Source organism: Tripterygium wilfordii, chromosome 20 (genome assembly GCF_013401445.1).
Source record: "Tripterygium wilfordii isolate XIE 37 chromosome 20, ASM1340144v1, whole genome shotgun sequence".
In the NCBI taxonomy this organism is placed as follows: domain Eukaryota; kingdom Viridiplantae; phylum Streptophyta; class Magnoliopsida; order Celastrales; family Celastraceae; genus Tripterygium; species Tripterygium wilfordii.
In genome coordinates this window covers 11,091,809-11,116,126 of record NC_052251.1, presented here as the reverse complement: position 1 = coordinate 11,116,126, position 24,318 = coordinate 11,091,809, and the positions used below count along the sequence as shown (strand labels likewise).

Here is a 24,318-nt window from a genome sequence, read left to right as displayed (position 1 = left end):
CAGCCTTGACACAGTTAAAGATGTCCACGAACAAGACAATAAGGGAGGACAAGGTGAACTTAGAAAGAATAAGACGGATGTTAGATCGAGGCAAAGGGGAGAAGACAATACAAACTCATGGCGAAGGACCATATATGAGAAAAAGAATAGGAAAGAGTGGTGGGGAGGCAAATCCGATAAGAAGAATAGGAGAGGAGAGCGAAAGTGGGTAGCGGCAGGATATTCATCAAATCTAGTTCACTCGAGGCTCCAGATGAGTACAGACCTCATAGATCTGAAGATTTAAGGTATATAGATGGTGGGACAGACCAGAAGTTCAGACCAGACTCTTCACAAGAGCCGGTTGGAGGTTTTGGGTCATCTAAGAGAGCTCCTGAGTACAAACACGCTTAAAAATCTATGAAGCCATGTGATGGTTCGAAGGAGACAGAAAAGTCTTTTGGGCCTACAACTTTTTTCCTATCAGCATGGGGGAGAGAACGTTGTCATTGACGTATTCTGAGAGCATAGGCATGGATGGAAAGAGCGCTGGGCTAGACCACGACATAGAGGGCTCAGTGTAGAAAGCACCAGGAAGGAAAGTTGACTTGGCGCCTATTAAGGTTGTTAATTCAACAGAGAAAGCAGTTGTAGAAGACTCGAAGGATGGGCGACTAAAGGAGGTGCTTATAGTACAATCGACTCAAACTATTCACGCTAAGGACCACGGTTCTTTTCGGTACGTGTTCTTAACAATCATAGACAGGGTCTTTATTTTTGAGCTATAACAGATACTCCAGAAAAGCCCAATCTATCTCAGCCCATATAAGATAACAGAAGCCCAAAGAGTCCAGCCTCAAACCCAGAGATACTAACGGCTAGTTCAATATCTCCTACATAAGTCAGTTAGCTTTACACGTGCCTGTGTATCATTGATTACTCTGTACATTTGAACGTTGCAATGAACGTTGCAACCTCTGTAAATATAAACTCTGTATTGATACGAAGTGTAAGATAAGAAAAATCTCGAATACAAAATTCTTTATGGTATCGGAGCAGGATTCATCTCCTAAGTCTCAATCATCTACTTCCTTCATGGCATCTGGATCCAAAACCACCCATGGAGATGACTCTAGTCTGATTGCTGCTAATGGTAAACCAGTGGTTGCCATTAATGCCAATTCTCAACTACCTCAGAAGCTTAAACCCACAAATTTCATGTTGTGGAGGATCCAGCTGGTCACAGTTCTCAGAGGTTACAGGCTCACACGGTTTGTGGATGGAAGCTATCCCTGTCCTCCTGAATCAGAAGCTGATGAATTTGATTACTGGGATAGGCAAGACAGCCTACTCCTTAATGCAATTGTTTCTTCTTTACATGAAACTGTAACCCCTCTCTTGGGGGATGTCTCTACTAGTGCAGAAGCATGGAAGAAACTCCATCAACTGTACGCAAACAAATCTCGATCCAGAAAAATCCAGCTTCGACAACAACTTCACAATCTTCAAAGAGGAAACAAAACAATTGAAGAATACTTGCATTATGTCAAACAGATTGCAGATGAATTGGCTCTAGTGAAGCACACGGTTGACGAAGACGATCTCGTGTTATATATTCTTGATGGGTTAGGACCAGAATACAAAGGCTTGATAGAGGCAATTCGTGGCCGTGAAAATCCTATTTTTTTTGAAGACCTTCATGATCGTCTTCTTAGTCAAGAAGCTTACCTGAAGAAGCTGGAACAGAGTCAATCTATTAATGTAGCTACTGCTAATTTCAGTCAAAGGCAGCATTCCAACAATATTTTCTCTCAAAACTCTGGGTTTTCTGACAGAAATTCAAATTGAAAAACACTCTCTCTCATTTTGGCATCTCATGGATGCAATCACCTCCTTATACTCCCCAACATGTGGGATTAGTTGAAAGAAAACACAGGCATGTTGTTGAAACCGGCAAAACTCTTTTATCTCAAGCAAAACTTCCACACTCATTTTGGTCCTTAGCTTTTGAAGCAGCTGTCTATCTTATAAACCGTCAACATCTTACTTCATTAAAGCACATCTCCCCTTATCAGCTTCTTTTTCACCAACCTCCTAATTATCATAAACTTAAAATCTTTGGGTGTCTTTGCTACCCTTGGCTCAGACCCTACACCACCAGTAAACTTGATCCTCGTTCTTCTCCTTGCATCTTTGTAGGATATTGTACCTCCCAAAGTTCCTTTAAGTGCTATGATCCCACTTCCAAGAAGTTGTACCTTTCTCGCCATGTCATCTTCAAAGAACATCTCCTTCCTGGCATTCCCTCTACATCCAGTTCTTCTGTTCCTATCCTCGACTCCCATCCTTCCGGCACTCTACCTAATCCCAATGCCATTCCTACTATCACACCAACCACACCCTCTGTGGTTTCTTCTCTCCCACTTTCCCCATCATCTCCTATTTCTAGTTCTTCTTCTCCAGATCTTGATCCTAATCCTCCTTCTCCAGCTCCCTCTCCTTCTTCTCCGCGACATACCACTGCCATTTCCTCCTCACTTCCTTCACCTACTCTCTCTGATCCTCCTCCTAGAACTCATTCTATGACCACAAGGTCTATGCATAACATCTATAAACCCAAAACCTTACATCATTCTACTCTTCACCCTGTTTCTCCTACCCCTGAGCCAACCAATATTCGTGCTGCTCTTCAATGTCCTAAATGGACTGCTGCCATGCAAGATGAGCTTCAAGCCTTACATAAACATAATACTTGGGTTCTAATTCCTCCTGAACCGTCACATAGGCCCATTGGTTCCAAGTGGGTCTTTCGTCTCAAGCGAAATCCGGATGGTACTATTCACCGCTACAAAGCTCGTCTCGTGGCTCAAGGTTTTCTTCAACGATCAGGAATTGATTACTCTCAAACCTTCAGTCCTGTTGTTAAACCAGCTACCATTCGTCTCATTCTTTCCATTGCCACAATTCAAAACTGGCCTCTCAAGCAACTCGACATTAATAACGCATTTCTCCATGGATCTCTTACAGAGACTATAGTTATGAAGCAACCACCAGGCTTCGTTGACAAAGATCGTCCCAAACATCTCTGTCTTTTGCTTAAATCCATCTATGGCCTTAAACAGGCCCCTCGAGCCTGGTTTACTGCCCTACGGGAAACGCTGCAACATCTTGGATTTGTCCCATCCAAAGCTGATTGTTCTTTATTTATATTTCGATCTGCTTCTGTTGTCCTCTATTTGCTCGTCTATGTTGATGATATCATTATCACAGGATCTAATGTTTCCATTCTTAACAGGGTAGTTGCAGCTCTTGCTCAAAAATTTTCTCTCAAGGAGTTAGGTGATCTCTCTTACTTCTTAGGCATTGAAGTCATTCGAACCAATGCTGGTCTTTTTCTCTGCCAGCAAAAATATATTCGAGATATACTCACTCGTGCCAGCATGCTTGATTCCAAACCAGTAGATACTCCTCTTCCTTCGAGTCTCCATCTATCTCAATACTCTGGCACATCTCTCTCAGATGGTTCTCAATTTCGACAACTTATTGGAGCGCTTCAGTATCTGTCCTTTACACGACCCGACATCAGTTTTGCCGTAAACAAGCTTGCTCAATATCTCACTAGGCCTACTTCTTCTCACTGGCATTGTCTCAAACGGTTGCTGCGTTATCTCAAAGGCACTCTTCATCTGGGTATCTTACTTTCCTCTGTTGGACCACTTTGCATCCGCGCTTTCTCTGACTCAGACTGGGCAGGGAATCCAGATGACAGATCTTCTATCTCTTCTTATCTTATTTTCCTTGGTGGCAGTCCTATCTCCTGGCGCTCTCGCAAGCAACGTGCAATTGCTCGTTCTTCAACCGAAGCAGAATATCGATCGCTTGCCTCCACTGCTTCTGAACTGATTTGGATTTCACATCTCTTGCGTGAACTGCACATACCTATTACTTCACCACCTATCATTCGTTGTGACAATTTGGGTGCTGTTAGTCTCAGTCTCAATCCAGTCATGCACTCTCGCATGAAACATATTGCCATCGATTTGCATTTTCTTCGTGATCTTGTCAACAAGCGTCAGCTCTCTGTTCAACATATTGTCACCACCTTTCAACTGGCTGACTTACTTACCAAACCCTTGCCAAAGCCTCGTTTCATCTTTCTTAGGTCCAAGATCGGCCTCCATGACGGGACCTCGATCTTGCGGGGGCGTATAACAGATACTCCAGAAAAGCCCAATCTATCTCAGCCCATATAAGATAACAGAAGCCCAAAGAGTCCAGCCTCAAACCCAGAGATACTAACGGCTAGTTCAATATCTCCTACATAAGTCAGTTAGCTTTACACGTGCCTGTGTATCATTGATTACTCTGTACATTTGAACGTTGCAATGAACGTTGCAACCTCTGTAAATATAAACTCTGTATTGATACGAAGTGTAAGATAAGAAAAATCTCGAATACAAAATTCTTTATGAGCCACTAAAAAAATACAGTCTATAGAGAAGCTGTTTGGAGGAATAATTGTGAAGGTCAAGAAAATGACAGAGACTGTGATGGTTCAGTGATAGCTGCTGTTGTTGAAAATTATGGGAGAACATTTGATCCTGGTAAGGATTGGGTTTTTTTGGGAGATGAGGCAAAGGCGTTAATTGTTGGTACATGCCTAGGAAATAAGGCACTCTCCGGCATCACTAAGTGGAGTCATCTGTTTGGTGAAACTGAAGTGGGAGCTGGAGTTGCAACTAGTCTAGCCAAAGGGTGTCGTACTCCTTTCCCTACAACAGGACATGTTCAATCCCACGCCGACTACAATGAGGATGTTTTCGTCTACCCCAAATGAGAATAAGGTATATGTCGACTAAGAAACAGTGTAGGGGCAATAGAGGATTACGAGAAAGAATGAGGGACGGTTGAAGAAAATAATTTTGAGCTCATGGAAAATAATGGAGAACTACGCAATCGTCAATTTGGCCCAAAGAAAAATGATGTAATGGGTTTCAACAAGGAAGCCGAGATACCTCCCAGGGCGAAATCAAAAGGAGTTCGAACATTGTTCCAAGTGGGTTATGGCGACATGACATATAGTTATTTCGAATTCACCGTTGAGGGCAAGGGTGAAGTAAATTTTTTAACCGCAGGAATTCTGTAGTTAATTAGTTATACTTCGGACCGAAAACAGAAAAATAAATAAATAAATGAGCGAGACAAACGCAGCACACAGGCTAGAAGACTAAAACCCATTTTGACTGTCTAAAACCCTAAAAAAAGCCCTTTTCTTTTCATATCCTTTGAAGTTCTCTGGTACGTCTCTCTGTCGCTTTCTTTTCAAGATATTTGTAAAATGGGTTGATTAACATTTGCATAAACGAAGGGTTGGTTGGCGATGAAGATCCAAATCATAAAGGGAGGGCTCAGTTTCGGCGCTAGGTCTACCGCTGCTCGGTTTAGCGGAAATGGTTCTAACCCATATCTTTCTTGTTCTTGTTACTTTTATATTGTGGAAAATAGTTTTCGATTTGGGGTGTAATCGTTAATGATTTCGGTTACTATAGACGAACTATACCCACGAAATCAAATCTTGAAGGTACCTCTTCATTTTTATTTTTGAGAAAATATAGTCGGTTCCACTTCTCGGGGTCAATTGTCTCTTCTATCAAGTTATCCCGATTTAGAGGTAGTCTAGGAATCCATTATGTCTAAGAGTTTTGTTATGTATAAAATTTAAGCATTGTTCATGGGTGTAATTATATTTGAGGTGCTGGGAGTCCCCCTACATTCTACAGACAGTCTATGGCTTGTCACAAAGGCGGAACACTTGACTTATGCCTCACTGCCATGGTCAATGTGGACCTGCAATCAATCATCTCCCCTCTTCAAGCACTTGCTTGACACCCAACAGAAATTTTTAAGAAGACCAAAAGTAGAATATTATTTAGTTGCTAGTTAATACGTGATTTAGTTCCCTCTACATTTTTTTCTTTTTTTTGATTGGAAAAGAAATATATTCATAAGGCACCAAGAAGGTGCACCAAAGTTACAAGGAGGCAATACAATTAGCCTCTTGAAGATTGTTCCAAGAGCACCAAAGCTTTAAATTAGAACAAATAGTCTCAGTAAGAACATAAACAGAAGATCCCGTATTGTCAAAGGTCCTCCTATTCCTTTCATTCCATAAGCACCAAAGAATGCCATAGGAACCAGCTGCACGTTCTTCTTTTTTGAAAGCTTGGCCTATTTCTACTAATCTTTTGAAAAACCTAAGAGTTCCAAAATGCCTTCTAGGAAATTGCCTCAACCACTATTTTTTTATGAAGCATCTATGTATTTTTTAGCCTATCATGTTAGGTTTGCTCAAGTTCTCGAATCAAAGTTACATTTGAGTTCCATGTCCATTCCTTGCTGGCATGCCGTACACTTCTTACCATCCTATGTCATTATATTAATAAAATCTTTATATTTTTTTAAAATGAAAAATGTTATGTTCATTTTCACTTCACAGGGTTTACCAAGGTAAACTATACGATATGTCAATCAAACATCCATTCCCGTGGAAGGTCGTATGCTGCCTCTGTTCCTTCTGACCTACCAAAACCCCAGGCAGTTCGGAAAAGAGTTTCAAGATGTGAACGGCAAGCTATGGTTGAAGCTTATGTGAACAAGTAATTGTTCCCTCCTCTACTTGATCTAACTCCTTCATTCACTTCTAATTTAAATGTATAATTTGTGTCCTTCAGTGATATTATCTGGAGGAGAGATGTCTAGTTCTCTCTCCGTCTCTCTCTCTCTCTGTTTTTTTTTCTTTGAGCTGGGTTTCTTCTTGTCATCCACGTCTTGATCCTTAATATAAAGAGGACTAGCTGCTAAATTGAAGAAGTCATGTTGGAATGTTGCCAGTTTTTTCTGCTTCCATACCATGTATTGCTGTTTGGAAATTTTCATTTTATTTCAAGTTTCAACTCCAAACTCCTAGATTAATGCTGTATGATGAAGCTTGAGTAGAGGTGGTGTGAAACTGACAGAGCGAGATCATTCATATTTTATAAGTTCCTTCTGCGTTTAAAAGTTCCAATGATTTTCCTGTGTGTGTAAATTGTAATATAGTTACATATTCTTAAGCCTAATTCTAGAACTATGAGATTTTTTTTATGGAATCAAACCATAGTATGAAATTATGAATCATATTCTTTTTAATTATGATATTATTGTTTATGACATCATTTACGTTGGGATAAAACTTGCAATCCCGATGAAGAGATTCTTCAGCGATAATGCAATTACAATTCAAAATGAGAAATAAAATCTCGAATTTGAAAATGATCACATTCTCACAACTTGCTCATTTTGGGTAACTGAAATAAATGATCCTTGCTTTCTTACTTATGGAAGAAAATGCACCCATCTGTCTTCTTTTGTGAAGCATATCTAGTATCTAGGCTGCCTTGGCAATTTTTTTGGGCCCTCTGTGACATTAACTTTATTTAAATTCCCCCTTTAAGGTGCTTTTAGTTTTCATGTTAAAGTACTTTATTATACTGTTAGAAGTTTGAAGCTGAGCATTGCCATAGCAAAACTGAGTTTATGCGACTGTCAAAGGCTGTCATCTTTTTATGAGTGCATAAGGGAGATATGGTAATATTGGGGCTGTTTTTTGCAGGTATAGGGGAACACACGCAGGAAATTTTCCTACTGCTTCTAATGCTAAGAAACAAGTGGGCGGCTGTTACTATGTTGTTAAGAAGATTATTCAAGAACTAGAGTACAAGTCTAAAATGTCTTTGTCAAACACTGGAAATGAAGAATCAGTGGCAAAGGAGCGAATCAATGAGAATGCATCTAGAGGTAAAATTGAAATTGAAAAGGTATCAATTGGCAAAATGGCAGTGAATGCAGAAGTACAAAACGGCCGCCCAGCTGCTATCAATGATGTGGACACAGTTGATGCCAGCGACAAGCATTTGGAAGTTGAGAAACAGTGGGATACTTCCTCTTGGAATGGGAGGACCTTGTCTGAAGAGGTTGCAAAGCCTAGCAGTGCTTCCTGTCTCTTAAGAATATTGAATTTAATTCGGTGGGAATTGAATTTCTGTCCAGTTTTGAAAATTAAAATTATATGCAAGCATGCCCCATATCCATAGATGTCGAGTAATTGAAATCGAAAGTAATTCTTATGTGGCAGAAGTGATTTACCGAGCCTCGAGGCTGAGGCATATTGGAGAGAGATCTTTATGATCTTATATCCTGTACTATTCACACATCATATGTTAATGTTTTTGTTAGGAGTTTTTTACATTTAAACAGACATGAACCATTTTGTACATTTATACATGTTAGAAACACGAAATTCTTTCATTGCAAAGCCTTTAGACTTGTATACTCAAGCTAGGTATGCTCATGCTTTCACTTTCCTTTCTTCTCTACATGACACATGGGACATATTGCATGTATAACAGTTTCGAAATTTATTTAGTTATCTTTTTTGCAGGGTGCTCATCCGGATGTTATTGCCGCACAGACACGTGCGTTTAGAGGCATTGTGGTTGATCCAGGCCTGGAAAAGCCAGAGAGTGCCAAAACGGAGGAAGGTGACTTAGATCCTTCTGATCTTGTTCCCTCAAAAAGTCATTTGAAACAAGAAAAAGAGGAGGTTTCTCAACCTTGTTTTGGAGAACCAAGGGATAGTGATAAAGAGGAATTTAAGGATGCTCATTCTGACTTTGTTGCAATTGGAAATCAACCCCCAGAGGCGGAATCAAAAGGAGGAATGCATTTACATTTTGAGTTTAAGGAGGAGGATAAAAGGCAGCATACTGTATCTGAAGACTTGGTGGATTTAAAGTCTGAAAATGAGCAAGACCATGCATCCCCTGTGCCGGAAAAATATGCAATGTAAGTCTGACACTCCTTAAAATGTCTGGGAATACTGTCTTTGGTAATATGGGTATATGCCATTAGGGATGTCTTGTTCTGTATGTCTTTATACTGGGCTAATAATTTTGTAGGCAACATCCCTATATTTAAGGGGATATGCTTCCTCAAAGAACTGTATATTTCTTGCTTGAAAATCAGTTATTCATCCAGCACACTTTTGGGCCGTCTGGATGGAGAGGAACAATAGTGTCTTTAAGAATGTAGAGTCTAGCCTAGATACTGTCATTTACAATTAGTTTGCTACTCTGAAATTTTGGTTTACGAATTTGGATTCATTCAATATTGGTACATTTTTGGAGCTCATAGATATCTCTCTGTACTTCCCTTTTGGCTGCACCTTCTTTTACATCAAAAAAAAAGACAGTCACCGTGACTTCTTCCTTGAGGAGACATGAGAGTTCACTGACGTTATTGGCAGCATTCCTAGTATCAATAGTTGGATCACAAAGCTTTCTTCGGAGCTCTTGATTATATTCTCTTTTTATATGGACACATAGAAAATGGTTTAATCTTTTTATACATGGTTGCCAATATAGATGATTCTAAGTGAAAAGTTTGAGGTACCATAAACTTGCTCTTTGGCCACCATCATGTCAATACCCTCTCCCTTATAGCACTTGGACTTATTTCATCTATCCACTTTCTCATTGTTTGTCTCTCTTATTCTTGGTTGTACCACCACATCTTCTTCACAATCACACCTCGAGTTTCTGTTGTTATTCAACCCCAGAGACTATTCTCAAGTCTCATCTAGTTCCTTCTTGAATTTTAATTGATATACTCTCTTGCTATTCCTTGTTGTCATTCTAGTTTTTCATCACCATTGCAAGCAAATCACTTGTGCTTGAAGTTGACAACCAGCCTAAATGATCATATTATCAGAGTCTTTTGATTTCTCATGAACGCAATCTTTTGATTTTCTGTTGCTGTACGTATTTGAATATTTACCCTCTCTTTTTTGTGATTTTTCGTTGTCCACTGTCCAGATACAGATCGGATGACCAGACCACTGATGTAGAGCTGCCAAAGAAATCGACGCTGTGGGGAAATTTGAAATCATTTGCAGATGGAATCATGAACATATGGAGAAAGCGGTAAATGTGTGTTTACATAACCATTGGAGCTCTTGAAAGTTGAAACATTTGTGTTTTGACTGGACCTGTTATAACATTAGAAGCTGATATTCTGTCCTTTTTTTGGGCTAACCTTGCTATTTTTTTTGGACTACAATATACCTTTTCTTGTCTATATTTCTCCTACGACTTTGGAAAGGATGGTGGTGCCTGCTGCTGCATGCTGTATAGTGTAGTCTCCAGCCATAAGCTCAGTTGTTTTTCCATGCTGTTCAACTTGTGCCATTGGAGTGAGATGAAAAGATTTGGTTTAAATTGCTGGAGATATTTACTAAACAATCTGTTATCTGCTTGAAACTGATGAATATATGAATTGTTAACATGGAGATATGGCTTTGGAGAGGATATTCAAATAGCATCATGGAATATAGAAGAGCTTCATATTCTTGGAACAATTTATGCTGTCCCTTGAGTTTTATCAAGATCTAGTCTATTTTGTCCATGCTGAGTGACATTTACACCCAATGCTTATTTGTTTTTTTCTTTAATTTAAAATTGAGTACTATTTATGGCCTTCATCTTTAACCTCCAAAAAAACCGAGAGTACCAGACTTGCTACAAGCTATTAGTATATAAAGCAATCACGTTCCAGTGACATTACAATCAGAAAGCAAGCCAAAGAACATGGATTGTTTTTGGAACATCGTTCGGCCAAGTTGATGGGGATGTAATCTGATTGGTCACCGCAACAAACAAAGATTTGGATAGACCACATTAATTAATTTTACGTCGTATGAATATCAAGATGGCCTCATTGATGTAACACGTGGGTCTACGGGCATTACCATATCCATATCCAGCAACTGGTTCAGAAACCAGGACAAGATCATTGTTCTCGGCGTTGACAATGGCCACGTTAGGGAGAAGGGCGTGAAGGTCTCTGTGGTGTTCAATCATTTTTTACCCAACTGCAACCAAAGAATGGCAATGTAATACCAATTGCTTGTAGGTCTCCTTCCTGCATAATATTTGCAAGAAAAAATAAATAAAATATACATTGAACCTATATCAATCAATATCGCATTGCAGGGTGCGCCATGGATTTCTCTACCAAGGATGGGAAGCATGTGCCTTTGGAGAAAGTATGAATCCTAGCGTTAAAAGTGAAGCCAACTTTTTTATATTGCCCCAAAATCTGGAAATGATGTAGAGTTACTTCAATTGTCTCAAACATTTTGATCATTGACAAGATCACCCTGTTAGATGCTGAAACAAGAGCATTGGAGATGTTGCACCCCTGACAGACAAAACAGATCTCAAGTATTTCCTAAATTGTACCAACTGATACTCTAGTTATCTTTGTCAAACATGAAATTCATTTAGCAGCTAGTTTCGGCTAGGTAATGCAAGTAGTTTTTGTACAAGAAAAACTCAAAAACACATTATAATTATCAATAAAACAACAGTGGGTGAATGTTCTAGTCAACTGCAAAAAACCATTCTTTATTCAGTCTTCATCATCAGAACTTGCATATGCTAACCCTAGTAACCTTTTGACAGGATTTTCATCCTTACTCTCATCTCCTGCCTCCTTTGATCTGGACAAAGTACTTGCTTTCTTGTCGTGATCGACCTTTGGTGAAGGACAAATCTCACCTTCTGCTTTATTTGATATTGAGAGTATACACTTGCTCATATCCTGCCCGTCAGTATCAGCCTTGGCATTTGAGGAAACAGGATCGCTTGAAACTTGGGATGAATGATCCTTAGTGGATGGGCTTGAAACTCTAGTTCGCTTGGGTTTAACTTCCACTAGCTTCTTCAGCAGATCTTGCTGTCTGCAATGCAGAGATTCAAATATCAATCACAATAAGGAAGATGAACTTTTGCTTTATCACATTGGTGAGTGAGTGTGAGCGACTTTAAAGAGAATGAGAAAGATATACCTAATCCCACTCTTTGGCTTTGGCTCGACACGGAGTGGCAAGGGTACCGATGCAGGTGAGGAATCTGCTTTACTTGCAGCTTTGTGTCCTTTGGTTAAAGAAACAACTGGGAATCAGGGGGCGATATGAGATAGAAAAAAGGAGGGGGGTCGGCGGGAAGGGTATAGGAGAGGTCTAAACAATCACTTTATCAATACCAATGAGGTCCTAGAAATCAAGTCTACCAGAGATGAGCAATACAAGCCCAACTTCATTCAAATATAAATTTAGAACAACAAGGGGAATCAAGTTAAGGGAGTAATCCTATATGACAATAGTTCACTATGTTCATAAACAAGAAAATATATTTCAACAAAAAAAAATCATGATCGAACCATCAATGCAGAATTGTTCATTGCAAGTTATATAGTAAATGGAGTTAAGCAAGTAACAAGATCAGGATTGCATGACTTAAAAGAAGCTATATGATAGTGCCTAGTTTGATTAGGAATGACCATAGAAACTATAGCCAGAATATCAAATTCTCTGAGTACCCCACACCCCCTTACAGAAAGCAAAAGCCATCCTTCATCTCTATATATTCATTGTCCATTAGAAAGCCAATAAGCCATCCCTCACGCTGCCTACGTTGATTAGCAATGACAGTCCCCACATCACAAAAAGAAAATACAAATTGCCTGGAAAAGAAGAAGTAACCAAATTTTTTTACTGTTATCAGGAATTAGAACGAATTCAACAATGGGGTAGAAGTTAACGATGAGATTTTAAACATCCATTTTAGCAGCCTAAGATGCACAAAGTGCAGAACACCTTAGATACCACTTAATATAAGTAAGATGAAATCACTCATATAGATAAAGGATATTTTAAAAGCAGCAAAAGCACGTTTCTCTGTGCGTCGTAGGAGACGTTCAGCATCCTCTTCAGCTTCCATCTGCTCCTTAAGATAAAGTAAGTCATCACTGTCCAATGCTGCAGAAACAAAGCTCAATAAACTATGGTAAAGGATAAATATAAAAAAAAAAAAAAAAAAAAATTAGAAGGGGGATGTTGGAAGAGCGAGACGGGGTACCGCCTCGGCCATGAAGATAGCCTCCACGTTCTCCTGAAACTTCTTGCATCTGGTAGCATTTAGCATCAGCATCAGAAGACCAAAGCATTTACAAGAAGCCAAGATCCCTGCCAGGGCATGTTATCAGAAAACTTCCCTCAAAGAAACATTTTACCCTAATTATGCTTAATAATAACAGTCCAAACTACAATAACATCTTGAGTTGTGTTGTCAAACTAGATCAAATTATCAACTTGAAATGCATCCTCATTGGCTCCAAGGCATTGTCGGACTCGAAATTAATCTAAGCAAAAACATCCTGCTTTGGAAAGCACTACGAAACGATTGGGAAACTTGCTTGTCTAAAATTCTTCCAAAAGCGTAATAGTGATTCTATTCGCTTTTCGCATGACAATTGGCTTGATTACTAAGATATTTAATCAAATTATGAAGACCCGTAGGATGTCTAATGAATGGAGGAGAAGCACTATAGTAGCTATATACAATAACAAATGTGATATCCAAAAGTTGTAATTGTAACAATTATAAGGGAATCAAGCTTATGAGCCAAATTGAAACTTTGGAAAATAATTGTGGAGACAATATTTTAAAGGGCCAAGCTTATGAGTATCTACGATATCCGAAAACCAATTTGGTTTTATACCAGGACGATCGACAATGGACACAATATTTTTATGAAGAGGACTTGTAGAAAAATATAGACAAAAGGGAAAAGCCCTTCATTTAGTATTTACAGACTAGGAGAAGATGTATAATAGGGTTCCTATGAATTAAAATGTGTATTTTGGAGAAGAGTGGAGTCTCAAGTAGTTATATTACTATGATCAAGGATATGTATGAAGGAGCCATAGATAGTGCTAGGACTAATGGAGGAGTTAGAGGGGAGATAGGATAAAAACGAGACTATTAGATCTAATGTAGTCTTAACACCAATTGAAGATAAGTTGCGAGAAAACCATTTAAGATGTTATGAGCATGTGCAACGTAGAGATAGCGGTGTGTTGACTAGGCGAATCGAGAGAATTTGTATAGAAGAGAATAGGAATCGAAGAGGAAGACCTAAAAAGACATGGCCTCAAGTAGCAATAAAGGACATGAATTCAATAAGAGTTGATGAAAGTATATTCCTAAATGGAAATGAATGGCGTAAAAGAATACATGTAATGGATTCTCGTTGATTTTCTCATAGGCTCATGTAGTCGACCCCAACTTCTGAGATAAAGACTTGGATGATGATGATGATGACTTGGCTTGATTGTTGTCCTCTAAAAGTCCTTTTCACGGATCTTAATAGAATCCCCATTTTGAAAGATACGATGATCAAGGACCTCCTCAATTCCCATAGGGGTGACATGACATGGATTGGCCAGAGTATTTCATCACATTTTGGGAGTGAATTAATGGGGGCCTACAAAATTAGACTGGGCTGACAAATCATTAGGAATCTTTCCACTGACAACTCTTTCACAGTCAAAACCTACTTCAGGGTCCTAACAAAATCATAATGGATAGACGAGTGAGTTTCCTTGGAGAAGTATTTAGGAAACAAAAGCTCCCAGCAAAGTAGCTTTTTTCATTGGGAGGCCACGGGCCACCCCTGTAGGAGGGCTGGACCATGGTCAATAAATGTTATCTTTGCAAATCACAAGACGAATTAGCGAATCATCTTCTGATTTCAAAATTATGGGGGATCTCAGGCTAATGCCCAGTAAAATGGAGGATTAATTAAAGGCATGAAGCTTTTTATTTTTTAATTGCCGATGAGAGTAAAAGGTTATCGAGAAATTTCGTTTGTCTTGCTAAATGCTTGCTAATTTGGAAGGAACGAAACAATACAGCTTTCAACAATGGTATGTCATCCCCGGGGGAAACCATGAATATGTGGCTCCACATCCTAAAATTTTGGTTTTAGGCAGACTGTAATTATAGTGTTTGTAACTTCCTAGAACACCAATCTCACCTCCTCTAGGGTTTAATTCTTAATCAAGGGTTTCATTCAACCAATAAGTGGCAGCATTGCATATCAACACGTTGAGCTACTGCACAAGTTGTACTCATATAATTAACGAAATCAAAGATTTAAACTTAAAACTACCAAAACCGAAAAATAAAAAAGAAAGCGAAAAGAGAAAGGAGAGGGTGACGAGCTAACCTTGGCAACCATGCGCTGAAAAGTGATGTCTTCATCATCAATCTTATCCTTCCCTTTTCCCCACTTCTTTTCTGCATAGGAATTTAATTACCCGAAAGAACAAAAGCGAAAACCAACATCAAAAATCAAATCGAAAAGATAACATGGACTAGTTAAGGCTGCAACTTGAAAAACAATACCTTTCGGATCGCTTAGATTGGTGTATTCCCTGACTTCTCTGCCTGCCATAATTTTCTATTAAGCACCTTCGAATGATTTATCAAGACCTGCAAATTCCAGCAAGCAAACTCCAAGTTCCAGACAGCGAAATAGGGATTCGGCAATGCAGGCTTAGGGTTTCCGGAGATTGCTATTTGCAAAGTAGTACTAGCAGTTCAGTCATCCATTGGCCTGGGCTCGGGCCAAAAAAAGCAGGGCCTTGTTCACTTATCCACTGCAACTATTTTCTTTTTCTTTTTTTACACAAATTTAGAGAAGATTTAATTATTTTCATTTATTTTCTCATTAAATGATAAATTACAATTTTACAATTATTTGCTGGTGGTGGGCGTGTCTTAATTCCGTTCTCAATAAAATAAAAAATATTGACTTTTTTTTTGTAGCATGGTTTTCTGACCATAAATTTCTTTCTTTTCATCTTTTATTAAAAACAAATTCAACCCTTTAAAAAAAAATTCACCACTTCACCAACTTCTTGTGAATTAAGTAGTTGTATTTATTTGTAGTTGTAGGCACTGCGCAAACATATATACACAATTAAATAGCATAAGCTCCTACAACGTGCAAAAACTATAACAATCAAAATAATTTTGTTTTTACACAGAAAAAATAATAATAATAATAGTGTGTGGATTAATATTACACACATATATGTGTTACTAACGCCATAAATACTATTTTACTTGTTTCCACCATCTCTAAAGCTTTGGTAGAGCACTCGAGCATTAAAGCGATTTCAAACATTTTTAAATTGCGCTAACTCAGTCTTTCAGTTGCGATACCATTTAACTTATGAGTTCTCCATTCTAAAATCCAACACCTACCATCCGAGCAAGGTGTTTCACACCTCCCCTACCACCCCCTCTAAGCAAAGCCTTAAAGTTTAAACTCTCGCCTCTTAGCTCCAAATAAGGATTGATTATTAACCCTCCCCAAGCCCCTTGCCTTTATTTTTCATATATTATGGTAATTTATTTTGTAATTTATAATTTCATACGTTTTAGAGAAAACACTTTTTATTTATTTTCTCTTAAAACTCATAAAATGCTCTAATTGAATAATCACCATAATCTAGTAGTTTTCTGACAATAAATTTGGTACTTTTTTTAAATATTTGTTTATTGTAATAATCCTTGTTTTATTTAAACCATGCAAGAAAATTCATTTCTTCATCAACTTTTGGGAATTAAATTATATTCATGCAAATGTACGTAGTTTCATTCATTTGTAGTTGCATGCAGGCACTACGAAACTGTAATACGTCTTCGCATTGTGCGCTCTAGAGTACTTCTACGAACATTCATAGTCTTTCCCTCATGGTTTTTATTCAATAAATTATATATCATGCTTATTTAACGCAAACTCATACTCTTTAGTTTGGGAAAGTGAGTACCCAAATAACCATATGGTCAGTTGGTTATTTGGATAGTCACTTTACCAAACTGAAGACGTTATAAATTCGATTAGGGGATGATTTCCTAAAATAAATACATGTAGGTCTAAAACGCACAATACCTTAATTAGGGGTCATCATTTGGTCCGAGGGCCTAGGCCTGACCCAAAATTAGATCGGGGCTGGGCAACCCGGCCCGACCCCTTGGGCGGGCCTGGGCCTGGGGTCCGGCCCAAAGCCCGACACCTCGGGCCAATTTTGGCTAGGCCCGAGCCCGACATTATTTATTTATATATATAATATGTATATATTTATATATATTATATATACATACATATAGATGTATATATCTATATGTATATACATATACATATATATATATATATATATATATTACATTTACATATACATTTACATATATCTATATAATATATAATATATATATATGTGTGTATATATATATTATTGCAATGTATGTGTATATATATACATAATACGTATATATTACACATATGTATATATATAATACATTTTCTTCAAATAATACATATATAAATATTATAGAGTCAAAAAATGGGACCTGGCCCGGGTCTGAGCCTCATTTTGAGAGCCAAGTCCGGCAAGGCCTGAAGCCCGATTCTCAAAATGGGACCTAGCCCGGCTCGATGCCGAGCCCTAACCTTAATCGAGGGATATACCTATTGTTGGGCAAGGGTGAGCAATTGTCCACCCTCAAATTTTTTTTTGAACATAGGTTATATTTTTTAGCTCTTTTCTAATTTTGCTCACCCTGGATTCTAATTGTTACCCACAGCCCACCATAATGTGTTTGGCCTAACCTATCCCATTGTCCCTCTCCTCTTCCCCCTCACATAAGAGAACGAGGATCAACTGAAAGAGAGACAAACCAACAAAGTCACAAAGGTAATTTTCTCTCTCTCATTTTCTCTATTCTTCTCCCTCACAAATGTTAATTTGTCTTTAGGAATTTCATATTACCTTTAGCTATTTTTCTTTAGGGTTAGGGATTTCAAATATGTCTTTTGTGATTTGTCTTTGAGAATTACACTGGATTGCCAAAGAAGGTCATATGAGGTGGTCTTCTCAAAGACGCAAACCAACCTGATCTAGTGATCTGATTTCACAAAGCCATATGAGGTGAGGATGTACAAGTAGGTTGTGTTATCAAGTTATTCATTCGAAGAAATTGATAGCCAATTGATGCTTTATTTGTTTTCAACTTGATAATTCTGGTTGCTATCAGATGTATTCATTCGAAGAAATCAATTTCATGTGTGTAGGTGTTTATATGAACCTATGATTTTTAGTGTTATTTTTTGTACTTTCGAATACATAATTAATAAATAATTCAAAAAAAATTACCGGGAGAGCTGCCCTCGAAACCCCCATATAAATTCTTACTTCCGCCCTTGCCTTAATCCAATGAGAGTTAAAAGCGCACAATACCTTTATTGTGCTTAAATGTCAAGCTAAGAAAGTTCGGTTTATGCATCCACATAAAAGAAAAAAAAGACGCCTTTTATGTCAGCGACATTATAATAAAATTCAGGTACGAGGGGTTTTTTTAGCTTGAAAAACAAAATAGAGAGGATTATTTAACCCGAAAAATTGTACAATGGATTGATTGAACTGTTTTGAAAAATACATAAGCTTTTTTCAAATACTCATCTCTATGTACAAATATAGTTAATTTTCATTCATTTGTTGACATTACGAAAACATAAAAAAATAATTAAAAAATCATTTTAATGATGGTGTGTGGATTAATTACATGTGACGTGCATAAATTATATAATCATATTAGAAATAATAAAATATCCCCTATAATAATATTTCACTGGACTTTCTTAACGGATTGATGTCGTCTGTTCAAGCGAATATGAAAGCCTTGGACCAATCGAGCCGATGGAAAGAATGACATCCGATCTTTCTTGAGTTGAGTCCACCTACACCATTTCCACCAAATCAGCAAGACTTAATTATGAGAAATCTAATACAATCGGATTTAAAAAGGATAAACACTTACCTATATGCAGTTACAAAGTAATGGAGAAAGAGTGCAATTTGCAGTCTAGCCAATTCTGCACCGGGACAAAACCGAGCTCCTCCTCCGAATGGAGTATAGAAAGGACTACTTCGCCAATTTCTCATTTCCTTTGAAAACAAATATTTTTATAATGTGTTAATCTGGATGTCATTAATATATATATATATGTGTGTGTGTGTGTGTGTGTCTGTCTAATGTGCAGTAAATGAACACACTTGTTTTTCTGGGTCCATCCATCTCCATGGGTTGAAGGTGAGAGCTCCTTTGTACACATTCTCATCCAAATGCACTCCAGCAGTAAATGCAACAACAGAGCACCCTTTGGGAATCATATATTCTACCAACCAACCAACCAACAGACAATCAAACAATGGTTTAAAGAAAATATAATTGATTAAAAAGCAATTTGCCAAAGTCAAAACTACTTGTACTGTTTGATAAAATGCGTCAATGGTTCTAGCTAATTTTCTTTTTCTGGGTGACAACTATATAGTTCCACTACTCATGCAAAAAACCAATAGATCAGTTAACCGTATACCTTCATAAACAACGTCTTCTTTTGCCTCCCTCATTAACCAGATTGCAATGCCAGCAAGTCGGAGCGTTTCATCAATAACCTGAATGAAGTATGTATTTTAAACTCTGAAAATAGATTGGTTTTATATTTGTGCCTCAAGCAACACTGACTTACACATTGAGTGAAAGACATGGCTTTGTAGTCCTGCCATGAAAGCATTTTGTCTTCAACAGATTTTGATCTTCTCAGACCTTCTTGCTCATCCTGTCGCAAAATGCAGATTGATTGATTCTTATATATATATATATATACCGCCTTTATATTTTACTGAAAATGGAATGGAAATGGAGATCATGTACCAGAAGTTGCTTCATTGCTGTAGGGCAATGAGTAAGGAAATAGACTGCAAAAAGCATTGTTTTTGCAGTTGTTTCACTGCCAGCGAAAAGGAGATTGATAATGAAGTCGGCTACGGTCTCATCAGCTAAGTTTTCTTCGTTCACTAGCCGTCCGAGTACACCATTCCCCACTTGAGATGCACCCTGAAGCTGTCTAAGCATCTCTATGGTTTTGTATATCTTGCTTATGATTTTCTCCCTTGCCTGTCACGCAATATGTAACAAAAAAGATATCATATGTCTTGACTTAATTAGTGCTATCCCAGTTAATAGTACACCATATATAAGAATGAATAAAAGTTACCTTCATTGCTGTGTGGTAGGGGAGGCCTGGAAAATTGATGGGAATAGAAATGCAGCCATCAACAAAGTCAGAGAATGATTGAGCCATCTCGTTGATTTCTGATTCACTTGATACACCCAGGAGTTGATTAACCATTAGATTGATAGACACCTGAAGGAGCATATCTTAAAAAATCACGTATATGCACTAGCAGCAGGAAACTAGATTGATCAACATATATAAACACATATGTTTATATAAACTTGCCTTTCTGCAGACATCCTGGAGAAGAATGGTTTCATTGTCATGGAATTTCTGCAGAGTTTGCTGCATAACCATCTGAATATCCTCCAAGAAATGGAATTTGGGCTTCTCTACACGCATCATGTTTGCTGCGATTGCATGAAATCTCCTTTGTTGCTCTCCTTGAACTGTAATCACCCCATTTTTTCCAACTAAGTCTCTGAAAGATTTTGGATAGCTTGACTGAAACAGCTTCCCTTCATTCTGCATGATGAATCGGTTGAATGTTGGATCAACTGACACCACAGACCATTCGCCAAATAGGCGACAAGAAAAGATCTTCCCATATCTGTTAAATTGGAAATAATCGACCAATTAAACATAGATAAAATGGTAGCTAAATATATGCAGCTAGCACAGAAGCACTAAAAGGGACAGAGAAAGTTTTGTACCTTTTTGCTTGTTCTTGAGCGAATTGAGAGGGATGAGAGCTTGCAATAGCAGCATACCAGCTCAAGCTATTGCCGATCAATGGCCATCCTCTTCTTCCTGGTGGCAGATGATCAAATTTCCTTCTTCTCAGCAAATATTTCGCAAGGACAAATGTGAAGAAAAACAGACAAATGATTATCAACACCCACACTAGTCCTCCTGAGTAAACTTCCATATCCTGATAGATAGAAGAAAGACACAAGAGCTGCAACCTGCAAGCATCATGGATTAAGCCATGTGATGCCAACTGCCAACATCAGAGACGACTAATAATAATATTTAAAAGAATTTAAAACAGAATTAAGCAGTGTATCAGCAGCAAAATCAACTTCATTTCTTTTACAACTCCAAGCTAATTGCAACATATACAAGGCAATATAATATCTAGTTAACTATGGTTGTGTGATCCTATTGAAAGTTACACATATCAATTTGGGGATATGCCTGCGTATGAGTTTTAGAGTTACTATTAAATGTTGAAGTTATTAATGAACATCATATCTTAATTAAAACCATGAATTCCTTTTGATATATGGTTGGAAGATATCTCAAGAATCTCAATGAAGATCATATATATATATATATGATCTGCATGGAGAACTTTATGCATTATGTCATGCAACAAGATTGTAGCTGCGCTTTGATATATATATATATATATATACACACATATGTATGGCGGTATAATCAACCTATAGTATTGATGAACTAATTAGATATGTAATTTTTATAGCTTCACCTTGCAAGAAGATCAAAGCAGATAGCTGATAATAATGCTTTAATTTTGTCTAGGGAGAGACACATAGAGACAGTTGGAAACTATGTATTTATACAGATAAATTAAGAATTAAGTATGATTGCTCCCTCCAAAAAAAGCCTTTTAGACGTGCACTTAAAAGTCGTATATGATACATGTACATGCATGTGTGACCAAAGCCAACCTTTAGAAGCGTAAAACCAGGTGAGGTGAGTGGATCATCTTCAAGTTGAGCTAGCAAGGCAAGTGATGTTGTCCACTACACAAAGTTAGCTCAAGAATGTTGACTTCCATACCATTGTTTAATTATATATACATACTCAATCAACTGTCAAATTGGCACTTAAATCTTAAACAACACCAACAGCTGGGCCTGGGATGTCATATTCTATATGTATTCATAACTTCAAGGCAAGTTGCCAAGTTGAGGGCTCGAGAACACACACCACGAGTTGCTTTTATGTTAAATTTTAACTGTGTTTTTCTCTTGAGCATCACTCTGCAAATTATTAATGATGAGAGTATTATCAATTATGATGGTTTTTGCAGCATCAAGGACGACTTAATTAACTAGCTGGTAGTGCAAATTATTAATGATGAGAGTATTAACAACATAGAGTAAAGTAGCTACATATCGCTGGAAGATGCAATTTATTATATATATAATACATGGAGCCACTAAAAGTCAAATTTAGGATTTGACTTGGACAAGTAGCCAAAGTTTGACAGCCTCTCTCCAAGAATCATGGCCCTCAGTTTCTGCAGTAATTTAGCAACCTTTACCCTTAATTACACCACCCACCAGGATATGTATATAGTAAACTATATACATAGATAGAGAAGTTATAATTAAATAACAGAAATTCTCTTATAATCAAAAAGTGTGGACCAAGTTTGTGGATCAAAATCCAATGATTGTAATTAATCACAACATAAGTGGGGGCCACACATTTATTATGGGACCCACCACATCTATGGTTGAAAAACAAGTCCACAAACTTGATCCACACTTTTGGTCCACATAGGAGAATTTCTGATTAAATAAATATTAGGATCAACAGATTACAAGATGCCAGCAAAAGACAGGTATGCTTCAACTGTTGTTTCTTTTTTTACCAGAGAAACCTAGCTTAGCTAGCTTCCACTGTACTCTTGTGTGTCTGATCTGATCATCCCATGAACTAACTAGTGATTTATTAAGGCTTAATCACAATGCATCTGGAAAATTGAAAGCATGTCTTATTACGGACAATGTGCTAGTAGCCTCTGAGTTAATGCATTCAATTAAGGGCCATAAACGACGTCTAAATCCAGTTATGGCTTTTAAGCTTGACATGAGCAAAGCCTACGATAGAGTGGAGTGGCCAAGTTTGGAAGCGATAATGCTTCGGATGGGCTTTGATGCTCACTGGGTCAAGTTGATTATGTCATGTATCACCACTGTCTCTTTCTCTGTGCTTTTGAATGGGGTTGGTTCTTCCTCTTTCACGCCTGAAAGAGGCTTGCGGCAAGGAGACCCATTATCTCCTTATCTGTTTATTCTGTGTGCGGAATCCCTTACAAACTTGTTGAATGATGCGGTGTCCAGGAGATGCATTCAGGGAATTAGTGTGGGTCGAAATTCTCCAAAGATAACGCATTTGTTCTTTGCCGATGACTCTTTATTATTCTGTAGAGCAAATATTGCAGAATGTGGTGAGATTAGGAAAGTGCTGCATATTTATGAATTAGCAACTGGTCAAAAGATAAACACTGACAAGTCAAGCGTCTTCTTTAGCCCAGGTATATCAGACCAGATGAAGGAGAACTTACTACAAGTCCTTGGAGTTCAATCCTTTGCTATTCATGAGAAATACTTAGGATTACCTTCGTTGATTGGCCGATCCAAGAAGTCTATATTTAGAAATCTGAAAGACAGAGTTCAGTCTAAGATCAGTGGGTGGAAGGAGCAATTGTTGTCCAAAGGTGGGAAGGAGGTGATGATTAAGGCAGTTGCCCAGTCGATTCCGACCTATACAATGTCTTGTTTTCTCATTCCCAAATCAGTTTGTCATGAAATCACTAGTTGTATTGCTAATTTTTGGTGGGGGCAAGTTGGAGGAAAAAAGAAAATTCATTGGCGTTCATGGGAGAGGTTGTGCTTACCAAAGGAGGAGGGGGGTTTGGGCTTTCGGGATCTGGAGGCTTTTAATCTTGCTTTATTAGCTAAGCAGGTTTGGCGCCTCTTGACAAATAAAACCACTCTATTCCATCGTATTTATAGAGCAAGATACTTTCCTCATGGTAATATTATGACAGCAGTGATGGGGTCCAATCCTTCTTATGCTTGGAGGAGCCTATGGGCTGGTATGGAAGTGTTGAAAAGAGGCATGAGGTGGAGAGTAGGAAATGGGAAAAATATTCTAATAAAAGAAGCACCTTGGCTGCCACAACCTTCCACTTTTAAGGTGTTCTCCCCGATTCCGGAGGAGTGGCAAAACAAAACAGTGCACCACTTAATTGACTCAAGTTTGGGAATGTGGAGAAATGAGACTGTTAAAGAACTTTTTGACCCTCAAGAGGCAAGTCTTATTCTGTCTATTCCCCTAGGGGCCAATTCAGTGGAGGATGAATTATGTTGGCATTGGTCAAGTGATGGTTGCTACACTGTAAAATCGGGATATAGGGTAGCTATGCAAAAGAAAAGGGATCAAAGCAGGCATGGGGCTTCTTCTAGTAATGACTACACCTTCCCTTGGCGAGCGTTATGGAATATTCAGGTGCCTAGCAAGATTCAACATTTCCTCTTTGGCGCTGTACAT

General features: G+C 38.1%; 3 protein-coding genes across 4 annotated transcripts; 1 reads left to right on the top strand and 2 right to left on the bottom strand.

Annotated features, from left to right (window-relative positions):
* The first annotated feature begins 5,189 nt into the window (after nucleotides 1–5,189).
* On the top strand, nucleotides 5,190–10,300 carry LOC119987412. The gene is made up of 6 exons (XM_038832313.1): nucleotides 5,190–5,277; nucleotides 5,348–5,432; nucleotides 6,476–6,635; nucleotides 7,631–7,991; nucleotides 8,459–8,862; nucleotides 9,891–10,300. Exons 2-6 carry the CDS (start codon nucleotides 5,360–5,362, stop codon nucleotides 10,000–10,002), a joined length of 1,110 nt encoding a protein of 369 aa, XP_038688241.1. The 5' UTR covers nucleotides 5,190–5,277; nucleotides 5,348–5,359; the 3' UTR covers nucleotides 10,003–10,300.
* Nucleotides 10,301–11,300: 1,000 nt separating this feature from the next.
* LOC119987517 lies at nucleotides 11,301–15,546 on the bottom strand. 2 transcript variants are annotated; one of them, XM_038832445.1, is made up of 6 exons: nucleotides 15,327–15,546; nucleotides 15,148–15,218; nucleotides 12,996–13,044; nucleotides 12,789–12,895; nucleotides 11,924–12,006; nucleotides 11,301–11,815 (listed from the first exon to the last, which is right to left on the bottom strand). In XM_038832445.1, the coding sequence occupies exons 1-6, from the start codon at nucleotides 15,373–15,375 to the stop codon at nucleotides 11,485–11,487; spliced, it is 690 nt and encodes a 229-aa protein (XP_038688373.1). In that variant the 5' UTR covers nucleotides 15,376–15,546; the 3' UTR covers nucleotides 11,301–11,484. The 2 variants fall into 2 exon arrangements, with proteins under 2 accessions (XP_038688373.1, XP_038688374.1); XM_038832446.1 differs by having other exon boundaries at nucleotides 12,996–13,102; nucleotides 15,327–15,545.
* A 3,006-nt stretch (nucleotides 15,547–18,552) lies between these two features.
* Nucleotides 18,553–21,547, bottom strand: LOC119987552 (abietadienol/abietadienal oxidase). Its single transcript, XM_038832489.1, has 10 exons — nucleotides 21,500–21,547; nucleotides 20,721–20,972; nucleotides 20,293–20,617; nucleotides 20,047–20,196; nucleotides 19,704–19,946; nucleotides 19,519–19,608; nucleotides 19,366–19,444; nucleotides 19,043–19,164; nucleotides 18,807–18,934; nucleotides 18,553–18,726 (listed from the first exon to the last, which is right to left on the bottom strand). The coding sequence occupies exons 2-10, from the start codon at nucleotides 20,933–20,935 to the stop codon at nucleotides 18,615–18,617; spliced, it is 1,464 nt and encodes a 487-aa protein (XP_038688417.1). The 5' UTR covers nucleotides 20,936–20,972; nucleotides 21,500–21,547; the 3' UTR covers nucleotides 18,553–18,614.
* Between the last annotated feature and the right edge of the window lie 2,771 nt (nucleotides 21,548–24,318).

Excerpts from the sequence above, each read along its gene's own strand:
- LOC119987552 (XM_038832489.1), bottom strand. The coding sequence starts at position 20,935 with ATGGAAGTTTACTCAGGAGGACTAGTGTGGGTGTTGATAATCATTTGT. Across the intron at positions 19,445-19,518 it reads CCATGTCTTTCACTCAATGT|GTTATTGATGAAACGCTCCG; the intron begins GTAAGTCAGTGT and ends TACTTCATTCAG. Across the intron at positions 18,935-19,042 it reads GGATGGACCCAGAAAAACAA|GAAATGAGAAATTGGCGAAG; the intron begins GTGTGTTCATTT and ends TTGTTTTCAAAG.
- LOC119987412 (XM_038832313.1), top strand. The coding sequence starts at position 5,360 with ATGAAGATCCAAATCATAAAGGGAGGGCTCAGTTTCGGCGCTAGGTCT. Across the intron at positions 5,433-6,475 it reads TGCTCGGTTTAGCGGAAATG|GGTTTACCAAGGTAAACTAT; the intron begins GTTCTAACCCAT and ends TTCACTTCACAG. Across the intron at positions 8,863-9,890 it reads GTGCCGGAAAAATATGCAAT|ATACAGATCGGATGACCAGA; the intron begins GTAAGTCTGACA and ends TCCACTGTCCAG.
- LOC119987517 (XM_038832445.1), bottom strand. The coding sequence starts at position 15,375 with ATGGCAGGCAGAGAAGTCAGGGAATACACCAATCTAAGCGATCCGAAA. Across the intron at positions 12,896-12,995 it reads CTATCTTCATGGCCGAGGCG|CATTGGACAGTGATGACTTA; the intron begins GTACCCCGTCTC and ends TTGTTTCTGCAG. Across the intron at positions 11,816-11,923 it reads AAGCCAAAGAGTGGGATTAG|ACAGCAAGATCTGCTGAAGA; the intron begins GTATATCTTTCT and ends TCTGCATTGCAG.